The following is a 14,295-nucleotide window of genomic DNA, read 5'->3' as shown; positions in this document are numbered from 1 at the left end:
AAAAATTAAAATCCCAACATCCAAGGCAAACTTCATTATAGAATTTGCAAGTTCTGAGCTTTGTTGCACAAGCTGACAGATTCCCAAGGCCAGGATCACAGTCCCGCTGGGTTAATCAGATCTCCAGACAGGCAGACATGAAAGCTGATGCAGTTACCTTGAACCACACAGGGACTGCAATGAGCACCCAATTAACTGCACCAGGCCAACTCACAGCTGCCAGCTCCTGCCAAAACTTTCTGCTCAGTTGTGTCCAGAGTGCAGCTGGGTGTCATTATTGTGTCTAACAACTACAATTCCCCTTTCCATAGACTATAAATGGCTGTGTGTAAATAATTATAGCACCAGGCTTGAAAATTCCAATAAAAAGTTTAATGCCAGCAGTGGTAACTCAGCTTAGACTTAGAATGTGCTTCTGGGGCAGATGAAATTGCATTGGCAAGGGTGGGACATCAACCACTCTGTGAGATAATGCACATTATCAGAACAGCAGGGGCACTAAGCTTACAGGGAGTGACACAGGTCAGGCAAGTTCAGATTTATGACTAAAAACTGCTCTATTTTTTAATATATCATAATATTAAAATATAGTAGCATTATGCTATATAAATTATTGTTAAAACATTAATATATATTACATTATTATTTTATTTTATATTATATTTTATGACTATATTTTATAATATATTATTTTTATATTATATTATTATATTCTAATGCCTACAGAAAAAAGCAGCTTTCCTTACACACAGCCACGGCCCTTATTAATCTTGCCAGTCCAAAAAAAAACCCTTTTCAGCTCCCCCAGATGCTGTAAATAAATGCCTGGCTAAGTAGCCAGGTCCTGGGCTGTGCCCTGCAGGCCACACGAGTCAGGCTTTCATTGACTGGCTGGAAAAGGCAAGTTAATAGCTGTGGGTCTCTGGTTCATCCCCAGGAGTGTCACATGGCAGCTCCAGATAAAAGAACCCACTGCTAATTTCACCCTCCCTTCTATAAATGTCAGGCATGGTGTAGCAGCCCAGCCCTTAGGGACTCATGTGCAAATGGTTTTTGTGAACAATATTGTACCAGCAGCCTGGCTGTGAAAGCCCAAGTTGTTTGGCAATCCCACAGTCAGCAATAAGTGAAAACAAATAAATAAACCCCACTATTACAGGTAATAAACCTGCTCAGATAAATATGCTTAAGCATAACAACCAGATTACAGAGCAAAGACAATCTCAGCAAAATCAAAAGCTGTAGAAATGGTGGGGGCTGAGGTGTGCTTTTCTGTTTAGTAATGTATTCACTTGTGGTTTGAACAAATTAATAGAATTGCTTTTGTGAAAGAATTTCATCATGACTATTACAAAAATAAATAACATAAACTCTGTTTTCAAAGGCATCATCCCAGAACAATTCACCTACTTATCACCAAATCCTTCCAGCTGGTTTTGTGTTATATCATTCATATTCCTGCTTTGAGAATTGGCTATCCCAGCTTCTCTTTGCTCATTATGAACAGAAATAAATAAATAAAAAGGGAAATCCTTATCAAGATACATAAATCCAGCAGTAATCCTCTCCCTCTAATAAAATAATCTAAAACAAATAATGCCTAAATGACATCAAGAGTTTGGGGGGAAAAGGAGGAGGGAGGTGAAAGAGTAAAAGAAAAGCACTGATGTTTCTGTCAGTCAGGCCACTTGGTGACAAAAAGTGCTCTCATTTTAGGCTGAAGGGCCAAAAATACAGTGTTTAGGACTATTTTCCAGAGGCCAGCATAAAAAGTAAACTGCATTTTGTAATGCTTTGTGCCAATTTAATTCCTTCATTGCCTGGTTCTTGTGTGATTCAGGGAGAAAGAGCAGCTGCTGGCACACACATGGATTTGATGCAACATATAAACAGGGAATTACAGTTCCAACTATTTTAATGTATTACAGAGATGTGGCCATTGCAATGTTTCAATTTTTACTACATACAACAAAAAGCAGCAAAGAAGTAGAAAGAAGATGAGTGGCCTGAGAGAAGCCATGTTTTATTAAATGTGTAAAACACTAACAAAAATAGTTTTAGTGGAGTGAGGATTCACCACATTAAAAAATAATACACAGAGAGTGCAAAAATTATTTTGGCACTGTATCAGATCTAAACAAGTCAAATAAACATCCAGAAGAGCTGGACTGACAGTGCAATAATGGAGAACCCAGACATGGCTTCTGCTGAGGATGAACAGGCCTTAAAATAACTTCCAGGTTAATTTGAGGAGAAGTCGTTGGGGGTGAGTAACAAACCCACCACCTCTTCCATTTGAAAAGGGACGGGAGCTCCTGGCAGGTGTGTTCTTTAGCCTGCAGTGCCATCGTCTGGCTACGGGAGCTATACCAGCATGGGGTGGGGAAATGCAGCCAGCTAAACATTTCAACGCAGAAAAAAGAACAAGCCTCACTGCTCTGCACGTTGGTAAAAACTCGTGGTACTGAAAGGAGTTGTAGTACTTACATGGAAAAGCATTGCATGCATAAATAAAAAAGTGATTCTCAGGTAAAGAGAGAATATGAGAGCAGAACATTCAAACCAGCTGGCTAAAAACTATGGCTAAAATGCCATGTCATATAGAATCATGCTCATATTGCCTTTTTTTTTTTTTGTTGTTATTTTTCTTTTTTTAATAGAGTTTTTAGTTTAAAATTTAAGTTAAACTATGTAATTTGAAAACCATTGCTAAATAGTTTATGACTGTGGACCTCAGAGGCAAATGCTCAAAGTGGTATTTCATTAATTAAGGGACTACAACAAATTTTGAACTACATATCTCCTAACATTTAAACCATGTACATATAATCCACTCTGAGCTTCACTACGCCAGGAGAAAAAAAAACTAAAAAAGAGCTTTTTTTTTTTATAATGATTATTACATCACCCACAGCTAACCAAATTTAGGGGTAAGCAAATCCAGCTTGAGTGATGTTTTAGACAAAGCTCAAATGAAAGTAAGAGAGACATTTTTGGTAACTAAGGACTATTAGGATCATCAGTCTGGTCCTCAAATTCAGATGGATAGGACAAAAAATCCCCAGGACATGACACAAGTGGCTCTGGAAAAACTCACAATAAGTTTGGGAATGTTTCAAATACACAGGAAATAAGAGGCAAGGAAAGAGCAGTTTGTGACATTTACATCAAGTTTTTTTAAGTGAGCCTGAAGTTTCAGAGCTCTTTTAATTAATTTTGAAGCAGTGTTTGAGCTGAGAGAGAATGTACAAGGAATGTTTTGAAAGATAAATTCATTAGCTTGCAGAATAACTTGGTCTAGGCTCCAGTCTGACGCAATTCTCACAGTTTTCTGTGTCAGATTACAACAGATCAGATTTGAGCACACTGCCATTTGGTTTAAAGGCACCAACTTAATAAATTCCTAATAGAGTTCAGCTTACAGGGCCTCCAAAATAAATATGGACACTCAGAGCTTGCACTGGTTAAGAAACTTGAAAAGTGTGCAGAACTTCTAAAAATCGTGACACCTTCCTTTGAAGACTTGACTTTAGGAATAAACATTAAAAGTTTTGGAACCCAATCATCTCCAAATCTCTCAGCAACAACTAATATTTGCTTTTGCTCCTGCTGAGGAGCAAAAGAAAGGGCAAGTGAGCTCACAGACCCCTTTCTTTCCCCAGATGGAACTGACAGAGCCTCACTGCAATCACAGCTGCAGTGTAAGTACAATTTTAAGAAGACTGATATAGATTAAGCTGTACTAGAGAGATGGAGTGTTACTTTTCTGCATGCCATTGAATTTTAATGCTGTCATAGATTTGATGCAATACAGATTCTAAGGGTTTTCAATTTGCCTTTTGCATTTTTTTAACTTAGCCTGTGTAGTAAAGTTTCAAAATTCATTACATTATAATAAACAGTGCATCACAGTTCTTCAAAAGCATTTCATAGAATATAACCAATACAGAAGGGCAAAGTCCTTTAGGTGTTCCAGCTTTTCACAACTACTCAAATACTGTCCTAAGAAATTTCATCCCAAGGTTAGTTAGAAATATACTGAATAATCATTTTACATCTTCAGCAGCAGTGAAAAGGCATCAAAGCTGATATAAACCCAACCCTCTTCATGCAGAAATGTGTTCTACTGCTTTGGAAAAGAATGAGGGAGATATTGACTTGCAAGGCCGTGAGAGCCAGCCAGGATGTTCCTGACTGGATGTCACCTCCCACACCTGGTATCTCAGAGGTAAAAAGCAAAGCATGATTGTCTTTGGCTGCTGTGAGTCAAAGAAATACTGGAATCTGTTTAGGAGAAATACTGGAATCTGTTTAGGAGAAATACTGGAATCTGTTTAGGAGAAATACTGGAATCTGTTTAGGAGAAATACTGGAATCATCCATTCAGGAGAAATTCAACAGTACAGGCAGACAAGGACAAAGGAAATGCAAGCCAGCAACACAAGAAAACATCAAACTTTGGGTGCAAAGGCAAAAAGTTTCAGGAGGTACCAATAATTGTGTCCTAACTACGGCACAAAGAATGTTCTCCATCCAGCTGGTATGACAGCACCTCAGATGGTATAATGGGATTTTACACCTCCCTGCAAATTTGGTCTTCCATTACCCATTAACCAATTACCAGCAAAAGGCCACAGCAAGCCAAAGTTTTCAGAAGCACAAACAAATCTGCTCAACAGATGTGCTGGATTTCAGACAATTCACACATGGAACAAAGCTGCTCTGTTCCTTAGACTTGAACCTTTATCAAGCATTCAAAGTGAAAGAGGGTAACAGAGATCAGATTTTTTTTTAAGTGGCTTTGTTAGGAAGTCAAAATGTTTGCTCCTTGCATGGTATGCATATTGCCATCACCTAGGGAAAAAGGCTAAATAACTTTTCTATATTAGCCTGCTGATAGGGAGGGATAAAATGAAAAATTAAAAAAACTTTGCTTTAGACTTGCAATATCAGCATTCTTTTTTCAACATTTATACTCTATTTTTTCAGAAATCATCCCTTATATTTTAAAAATCAGTTGTGAGACAGCAAGTATGACATAGTGGGACGTGCCTGTACACCAATCCTTTCAATATTCTCCTGGCTTAGTACTGAAAAGATGAGGTAAATGGCAGAATCTCAGGATTTTCCTGACCTTGATCAAGAAGAACAAATTTTTAGCTGAAGTGTGCAACACTGCTATGATTACATCAATCTAATCTGGAAAGCACATGGTTTATATATAAACCATGGTCTCTGTCTCATCCATCACACTGAAAGACAATGAAACATACTTCTGTTCAAAAAATCTGAAAAAAAAAAATCCATTAACCCTTCTTTTACTCCCTACATAAGAATCCTCAGCCATGTTTCAAAGACTACAGAAAGATGCAGAAAAATTCAGGTTTCTAAACATGGATATATATAAATTTAAATGTAAGGGCTCTTATAAAAACAGGCTTCATTAGACAAAAAGACACTCTGCGTCACTGCTGAAGAAATCAGTTCTGAAATAATGGAATTAGGAAGTTTTAATCAAACTGCCCAACCACCACCATTAAGAGCCATCTATTGCTACAGAGAAAAGATTTACCTGGCAAGAGATCCAATGCAACTAAAAAAAACAAACTGGAATCAATGAGAAATGAATTGGATTACTGGACAGAAGCATATTCTTGCCCATGTTCAAGCTACTGGGAAAGTAACAGAGCCAGCAGGTACAGAAAACCCTTCCAAATGTCTGCTTACCCTCTCCTGATCCAATCACAGCCACACTGTTAATCAGGCTGGATTACATCCCAGATATTAATTTGGCAAACAAAACCATCATCTGATTCAGCCTGTCCCCTTCAGATACGCTGAAAACAATCTGCCACTGATGATCTTACCATGCATGTGCTCCTGGAGAGCCATCTGATCAGCTGGTGCTGAGATGAGCTCTCTGCACTCACAAATGCCAGAAGGCTTTCCTCATCCACTCACAGTGTGGAAATGGGTCCTGTGCTGCCCCAGGAGCATGCAGAGTGAAGGGAGGCAGCTCAAGGGGTTATGGACTCCTTTGGACTAAAAATGAATAAATCCTGCAGATGAGCTCACGCTGTGTGTGAACTAAAGGCTGCTGGCTCATCACTGCCTCACTGAGCAGAGGAACCCTGTCCTGCTGCTGGGATCCCTTCAGACTTCCTCTGCACCTCCTGGGGTTTGGCTTTGGTCAGGGTTTATTGTCTCTTCACCTAATAAACCACCTCAGCTGATGAATTTTCTCACTTTTACCTTCCCTGTGTCCCTCCAACCCCAGTGTCAGGTGGCTGGGGGCAGCAGCTGCTGCCTCAGCCAGCTCAGCAGGTGTCCAGCCCTGTGGGTGACATTCTGTCCCTCCTCCTGCACTGTGACAAGGCTGTTAAGCATAAGCAATACTTTTTCTCTTTGAATCACTGTTTGCAGAGAGCTTCAATGCCCAAAGAGAATCCCCAACATGAGCCAACTCCTGGGCAGCAGCTGGGTACCAGCAAGGGGTTAACAGAGAGAAGCAGTCACAGAGCTCCTGCCTCTGGGCCAAGCCTGCCTGTGGGATGTGCAGGATTCCAAGCCTGTCCAACAGACTCAGATGCAGAACTGAGCCCACATGCACAGAAGGTCAGTGCACAACCCCTGCTGAAGACATGGAGCAGAAGAAAAAAAATGAGAATTTTAAATATCTAATATTCCTAAATATTTCTGTAAGAATTTATTCTTATTCTCATTTTTTAAATTCGGGATATAAGGAGAACAAATGCAAAAATATAAGCATTGACTCATATTTTCAATATAAAAATTTAAACTTTCCATAGGTACACAGCATTTGATACAGAAAGAATGTTATTTATCTCTCCCCATTTTAGGATTTAGAGCAGTGGCCTGCATCGAGTTCTTCTCACAAACCTCAAGTGCCATTTCCAAGTTTCCTATACAATAGTTCCAGTGAAGAGTACACAGGACCACACAACTTTTACACCCCAGAGGAGCAGCCTGAGGTCAGAGCATTTGTCTGGTGTTAAATAAAGACAGAGCAACTGCAGCCTCCTCCACAGCAGCACATTGGTGGGCTTGTCTCAGCAGGAGCTCTTCTACAAGGACTCTGAATAAATCATAAAAGAGCTCGCATTTCCATTCCTTTTTTCTGGAGAAATACATCCTCTCTGGATTTCTAACCCCCCCAACAGGGCTCTTTAAGGAGAGTTTGGGAATACAAACCTGTCAGTGGCTAGTTTCCTTACTGGGAGGAAAATTAAAATGTAGGAACAAAACACTACCATGCCTAAGCACAGGTTGGCAGTAAGTTAAATGAAAAAAAGGCCCCAACCTGAGACTCTTCTGTCTGTTCAGAGATAATTTTGCTCACAGCAGTGTAAGGCCTCCCTTCTCTTTCAGTACTCTTTAGACCAGGTCCAAAACCCTGTGACCACAAAAGTACCTTCCAATAAGGTGGGTCATAGGTACATGTTCTCAGCTCAGTCCTTCTTTATCAAATCTCCCATCAATAAAGATTAAAATCTTTATTTTAAAAAGTGAGAAAAAAAAACAGAGAAGGAAATGTCAACTGGAAACTTATTTTTCTCTAAAGCATCAATGACCATGACACTCTCAGGCACATGTAAGCACTATAAAACACTGAGGGGCCTGGTTTAGGAAAAGCTGACACCACCCAAAATCTTTCAAAAGGAAATGTTCCACCACAGCAGCAGAAGCTGCAGCCTCCCATTGTTGGGAAGTTTTATTGGTTCACAAACAGAGACGAGATCCAAGACATGTTCCCATTCACAGCATACTGATATTTACAGATCTGTGGGGTTCTCCCTTCTTTATATAACTTCAAAAGCCAATTCTCCTCTGCTTTTATACCTGCTGAAAATTTATTGGCCAGGTGTCAACAAAATTTCAGCAAGGCTTAAGTCTCCCACAAATTATTTTTTCAGTTCATTTTGGTAGGTAATTACCATCAAATCAGACTTGAGTTTTCCTTTTCCCCTCTGGCTCTTCTCCCCTGAATCTCAATATTTTAACTTTACATTTAGCCAAGTATTAAAGCAAACAGTTTCTGTCTCCTGCCCTCCCCCTTGTCCCCAAGTGAAACATAATTACTTGTATGCAATGCAGGCCCAGTAGATATGAATATATGCCAAAGTAACTTGTGCCTACATTAACTTCGGTGTTAATAAAATATTTTATTCATGCATATAAAAGAATGTTCTTTCTAGCTCGGTGAGCTTTTTAGGAATTATTATCAGGAATGTGTCATATACCTAATGAAATTTATTTCAAGGTAGAAGAGATCCAAAAAGGAAAGTCAAATAAAGCCTGAGAACTAATTCTGTAGACAATCACAGAACTGTAATCTTGAGATTTATCCAAATATCTTCAAAATGAAGATTTGAAAAAAAATCTCCCAGTGAAAAGGTAATTTATTTGCAGCAGCAATCATGTTTATCCATATTGATACAGGGATAGGAGATGTGATGGCTCAAGGTGGAACACGCTGGCCAAAAGACACACTGTAGTAAAAGCTTTTTTAGCCCTGTGCCTCAGCAGGTGTTGCAGCCCAGCAAACACACTGTAAAATGCACTATCCATGTCCCTCCTGTGTATTCAGCATATGTAAAAGTCATGCAGCAGAACACGTTGACACTTCAGTGGGAGGTCAAATTATTGTTTTGGCACTTGTGTCACGCCTGTCACTTCAATTCCACTTTATCAAATTACAGATTGCTAGATAGAGTTGGATTAAGGGGAAAGACAGACACACACACACAGAGGAGCAACTGTCACCACTTCAGTTGTGAAATCCCATAATTGCATGTCAGTGACAGCGAGAACAAGAGAGCAGTAATGGGGCTGACATTATGAGCATTCAAATACCAGGAAACTTTGCAGCAAGACTTTGCACTCTGTCAAGCCACATGCCAAGAAATGGACTGGATTTCTGAGCAATTCCTCACATTAGAATTGCCAATATTTATTAGGCTGGCTAATAAATAATGCAGTGTCTTAAGTTGCAGGGCAACTTACATTTCCCTGTTTTCCCAGAAGTGCTGCTTCCATTTGAAAAGAACATAAAACTAAGACAAAGGAGAAAAAAAAATCCTTTGATTTAAAAATATCACTAAAAGCAATATTAATAACAATAAATACTGCCTGAATAATGTAGATTATGGGCTTGATAAAACTTTCTGGGTTTTAGGATCCCTGGAGAGCAACAGATCTTGATTTCAAATAATTGTGAAGTAATCAGCCATGGATTTCAAGTAACTTTTCTGGTAACAAACAAACAAACAACACACACAACACACACTTCCCTTAGATAACTTCACCCTTCTGTGGAAGTTGTGGAAACTCTGCACTGAGGAAGGCATCACTAAATCTGACTTACATGAGCTGAGGTGTCAGGGGAAACGTCTGCTGTGCCTTGACAGGAGGATGCTATTCCTGGAGCAGCTCATTATTCCCCCTCTGGGTTACTCTCCCTGCTTCCTCAGCTCTGTGGTCAGCCCTCTCCACTTTGGGTGATCCTGTCCTGCAATGGTTCACCAACACCTGGCACTGTTTGTACACCAGGAAAAGAGGCAGGAGAAACAGGAATCATTTGCTCACTCTGTTAGAAGGGCCATTAGCATTGAAAACCTCCTTAGATTCCTCCAAGTCTCTATCCAAATACAATTTAGACACTTCCCTACCAATCCATTGGAGTCTCTGATCTTCCCTCACAACAACAAAAAAAATAGTTTCTTTCAACGGGAGTGAAAATGCATCTCAATTATCTCCATAATGATGCAGATTGCACAATGCCTTCACAAGGGAATAAAAATGACACTTATTCCTATTCACTGCTGAAGAGCCCCTAAACAGCAGAGAAGGGACTACCAGGAAAAGAAACAGCAGGATAACAAATCCACATCTATGATGCCAGGAGTTAACTCAGTTCCTCCATGGTGCTCCTCACTATTTAATACCCTTATCAAATCCCTTCTAAAGTCATCTGAAGATCAGAGAAATTGGATAATTTTTTTCTCCTAAAAAAACCATTCCCCTAAACTTCCAGGAAAAACACCTTTATACAATCACTATGAATAAACTAAAGGAACCCTAAAAACAACCTGCAAGAAGCCATTGAATAGACAAAGCAAAATATATTTGTAATGCTTTTCTTTTTCTCCTAATTTTATCTCACACACACTTTATGACCTTGCCTACATCTGCCCTTCAAACATCTATTTCTCCATATGTAACTCAAGCTATAGAACTGTAAGTACTTTCCTCATAGGTGTTTTTAATTTGTTTGTAAAGTAATTTGAGAACTACTGACAGAAGGTACTAAAGGAAAAAAAATGAAATATTTTGCACAGCAGGCAGAGAAAGGGAAAGGCTTTACTGCCTCCCCCACATCCCCCAGCAGGTAATGGGGAGTTAGGAACATTATGGCACTCCAGGGAACCTTCCTGCCTTCCTGACCCATCAGGTTATTGCCCTGATGCTCTGCCATCAACTCTGCAGCTCCCATAAAGCCTCTGCACTCCCAGCTCTGAAGTGGGACATTTTCAAGTCAAGATGCATCTCAAAAATATTCTCTCCATGAGCCACTTCTTTCTCTAGAAGGGAAAATGCAGCAGGACACCCTGGGTGACCTTGAGCCCCCTGCTAATGGTGCTGAGCTGCTGCTGGACGGGGGCAACAGGAGAAGGACACTGCACATTGCAGCCAGCACAGCAGAATAAACTGAAATAAAACACAGATGAAGCAGCCAGAGCTGAAGAATAAAAAATTCCCAGCATGGTGAAAACAAGCTGAGACAAAATTATCCAGCACAGAAAGGTCACTGTAAGTTAACTTCCAGTCTGCAGTGTCAGGTGGAAATGTCACAGAAAGGATGTCAGGGGATGTAACTTCATATCAGAGTTGGGGTTTCACAGCATTGCCACGAATTAATTTGATGGTGTGACAATTGCAGAGTAAAACAAAGTATGTCCTTTGTGCTCTATTCAGATCTCAAAGAGCAGGACTGGGCAAAATCTTATTTATAGTTTCTTTTTCTATTTGTATTTTTGGAGATTACTGTTTGAAGCAAGTCCCATATAAACATATTAAAAAAAAAACTGCTCAGAACCATGATATGAACTGAGATTAAATAAAAAAACAAGGAAGATTTATAAATTACAATTTTATTAAAAACAAGGCAGGTTTTTCAGGTAATGGGAGATGATGGAGCTGTGTAAGGGCAGCACCAACAAAAAGGCTGCAGACATTAGAAGCCTTCTTAGAGACAAAGAGTGGTTTGGCTATACCAAATGGAAGGATTTCAAAGGAATGCACGAGCTCTCCCTCTTGGCAAAATGGCCAAAATCCTTATTAATTGCCTTCCACCAGAACCATTTTGTTTGTGCCCCACACACAGAGTTATATCAGAAAACAAGGGTAAAAGGAAAACCAACCTCACCATCTGCCAGCAGCCTTGCAATAGAACATCACACAGGCTTTGGAAACATGGCTCAAATTCCCTAACATCACCTGGCTAGCTGCAGATTTCCATGGATTTTTTACCAAAACCACACATGGAATGTTTTTGACAGGATTTTTCCTGTGAAAATTTAAGGGTCACTTTTGTACATGGGTTTCTTTGAGAAGCAAAGCTGAGCCATTTCTGTGACCACATGAGTCATGAAACATCCAATATTGTGATGGTCAGAATGGTGGTGGGAGACCAAAACAAGAAATCTTGGGAGTGTCAAATGCAGAAAAAAAGTATTCATTAAGTGGAAAAGGAGTTGTACATGCACTTATGGGTCTTCTTCTGGGAAAGGTGAAGGCAATTAAGTAATTCATAATTATCCAGGCCAGAGGGAGCAGAATGTGCATTGCTTGTCACCTGGTATTCTCAAACCTGGGAGCTTTTAGCCTTGCAGGAAATAAATAAAAATCTTACATGGAAAGGTCAGTTGAAGACAATGAAAGGAGAGGCAGATCACAGTGACGAAGTGGTTATGATAATTAACTGCTATTTTGGAATTTACAGAATAATAGATCTCAAAATAATAAGTACAGTTATTAAATTTGAGTTTGCCAGCAGGCAATGCTTTAGACATGGTCACATAACTTTCTACTTCAGAAGTTATAGATTAGAAAACTTCAGAATAAAAAGAGCACAAGAAAAGGCACCTTGCAGGTTTGTATTTTGTGGTTAAATGAGAAAATTTCCCATTAATTACTAATGATATAGTTCATTAGCAGTATATTTCATTATGGAAGTGCAAATTATTAGATACTAATGATGCATGCCCTAATTGCAGTAGTTTGTCTTGATTTCAAGTTCAATGAAATAAAAATATTTATTTACATTGTTTCAGGTTTATGAATTACATTACATTCTTAATTGATGCCTCCAACAAACATGCAACAATTCATTAGTATTAGCCAAGACTGATGGATCTGGGTGTGATGATCACTGGTAACTCCCTCCCTGGACTGCAAAGAACAACTGCCACTTAAACTTGGTGGAAGCTTCAATTTTGGGACCAAACACAGGGAAAAGATGAAACAGATCCTGCAACAAGAGGTGTTTATCACATTCCTGCTCTTTCAAAGTGCTCCCACATAATAACAAAAGGGCAAGGAAAAATCCAGGGGTTTTCTAGACAACCCTTTCTGCTAATTGCAAAAGCTGGATATCCTGAGTCACTGGAGGTGGAACCCCCCCAGCTCAGAGCAGTCCCTTTGAGTCACAAGAGAGGGTCTCAGGCACACATCTCCTGACTTTTCTCCTGAGGTACAAACCACAGCATCATAAACCAGGAAAAAAACTCCACAGTTTAATCTAGCAGAGCACCAGCCTGTTGCCAGTAAAGTTGCAATACCAGGAAGAAGAAATACAACACTTTTTAAAATTGTTGTTCAAAGCTTGTCAGGCTCCTGACACCTTTTCCCATAATTCACGCTTCAGAATGAACTTCTGGCTTGGGCAGTTTTAATAGTTGCTACCAACACTAAAAAAAGTCAAAACTTAGGGTTTAGAAGTAAGGTCCCAGCCTGGATTTTAGCAACATTTAAAGCACCATGAACCTAAATGTAAGCACCTGGAGAGCTTGGTGAAAGCTGATGCTCAGAACCTGCAGCCTCAGTGGGACAGAGCAAGTCCCAGCCAGAGTCAGAGACATTAAAATCATAAATCATGTGCTCAACACTTCCACAAACTCAGTTACTATTCCACACAGAATTACCCTGCACAGATCTAGTAATCCAGATTTTCAAATTTCAGTAGCAACAGATTTTCAAACAAAGCACATTACTCTCTTTAAAACTGCATTGATATTTATTTCTGACAACTTTTTTTTTTTTTAAGCTGAAGGTTTCTTTGTGAAGCCTTTGTTTCTTGGTTAGTATTTACCACGAGTAAGGTGAAGAACACAACTAAAAATGTATTTTGTATATGGTTTATATTTGTCCAGAGAAACTAAAACTGGAAACATTTGTTTTAATCAACCCTTTAAAAGAAAAAAATAAAGTTTCAAAGGTACTTCTTCTAAAGCAAGAGAAAGCATTCATCTTGCTGTCTTACAAATATTTAACATGGCATGCCAACTTGATCATGACAGACACACAATAACGTTGTTAATAATGTAAATTAAGAATAGGAAATGCAACTGTCTTGTAAACTTTTTTGTAGTATAAAGATATTAAGTCTATAATTCCCTTATTCTCCTAGAAAAAGCAAATTCAAATTTCTAACAAGCATATTCAACAGAGTAAGACTGCTTTGTCCCTATTGAAATTAAAGTACAACATGAACACTTACACATGTAAAGAACCATAAAATAATTTCACATGGTTTAATTAAAAAAAAAAACAAACCCAAACAACAACCCTCTGGTTGTTGTCCCATCTACCAGAGTTGCCTGAAAAATCACATTAAAACAAGCCACTTACTTTTCTGTCCTCAGTTTCTACACCAGAACTGCACTCTGCTTTAGTGTCCTGAAAGCACAGAGAGAGAAGCCCGTGTCATAAAACACACTGACCAGCACTGGGCAGTAACTCAGCCTGAAGAACTGCTATTTTTTTTACAGATTTATTTGAAAATACAATGTCTAGTATTTTGCCTTTAGGTGAAATTCATTAAACTTTACTACAGGCATAACTTTAAAGACAGGTTTGAAAACAAACACACACACAAAAAAAAACCCCCAAACCTATTTCAATATAGTGCAGCCAGCTGTCAGGAAAAGAAAATGATTTGTTAGAATACATTTTCTTTTTTGCTTCCATCTTGAGGAAAATATATTTCTTGCTCAC

The 14,295-nt window shown here is 39.0% G+C and overlaps 1 protein-coding gene across 31 annotated transcripts in view; it reads right to left on the bottom strand.

Moving 5' to 3' along the window:
- Positions 1–14,295, bottom strand: part of RBFOX1 (RNA binding fox-1 homolog 1) — a 1,186,796-nt gene that overhangs the window by 513,995 nt on the left and 658,506 nt on the right. For 17 of the 31 annotated variants that reach the window (XM_059861581.1, XM_059861546.1, XM_059861544.1 and 14 more), the window contains one exon: positions 13,930–13,977. The exons of the other annotated variants lie outside the window; for them this stretch is intronic. In XM_059861581.1, coding sequence (XP_059717564.1) covers positions 13,930–13,977 — 48 coding nt within the window. The remainder of the gene's footprint in view (positions 1–13,929; positions 13,978–14,295) is intronic. 31 annotated transcript variants of the gene reach the window in all.

This window comes from Haemorhous mexicanus, chromosome 17 (assembly GCF_027477595.1).
Source record: "Haemorhous mexicanus isolate bHaeMex1 chromosome 17, bHaeMex1.pri, whole genome shotgun sequence".
Taxonomy (NCBI): domain Eukaryota; kingdom Metazoa; phylum Chordata; class Aves; order Passeriformes; family Fringillidae; genus Haemorhous; species Haemorhous mexicanus.
This window is presented reverse-complemented; position numbering and strand designations above follow the sequence as displayed.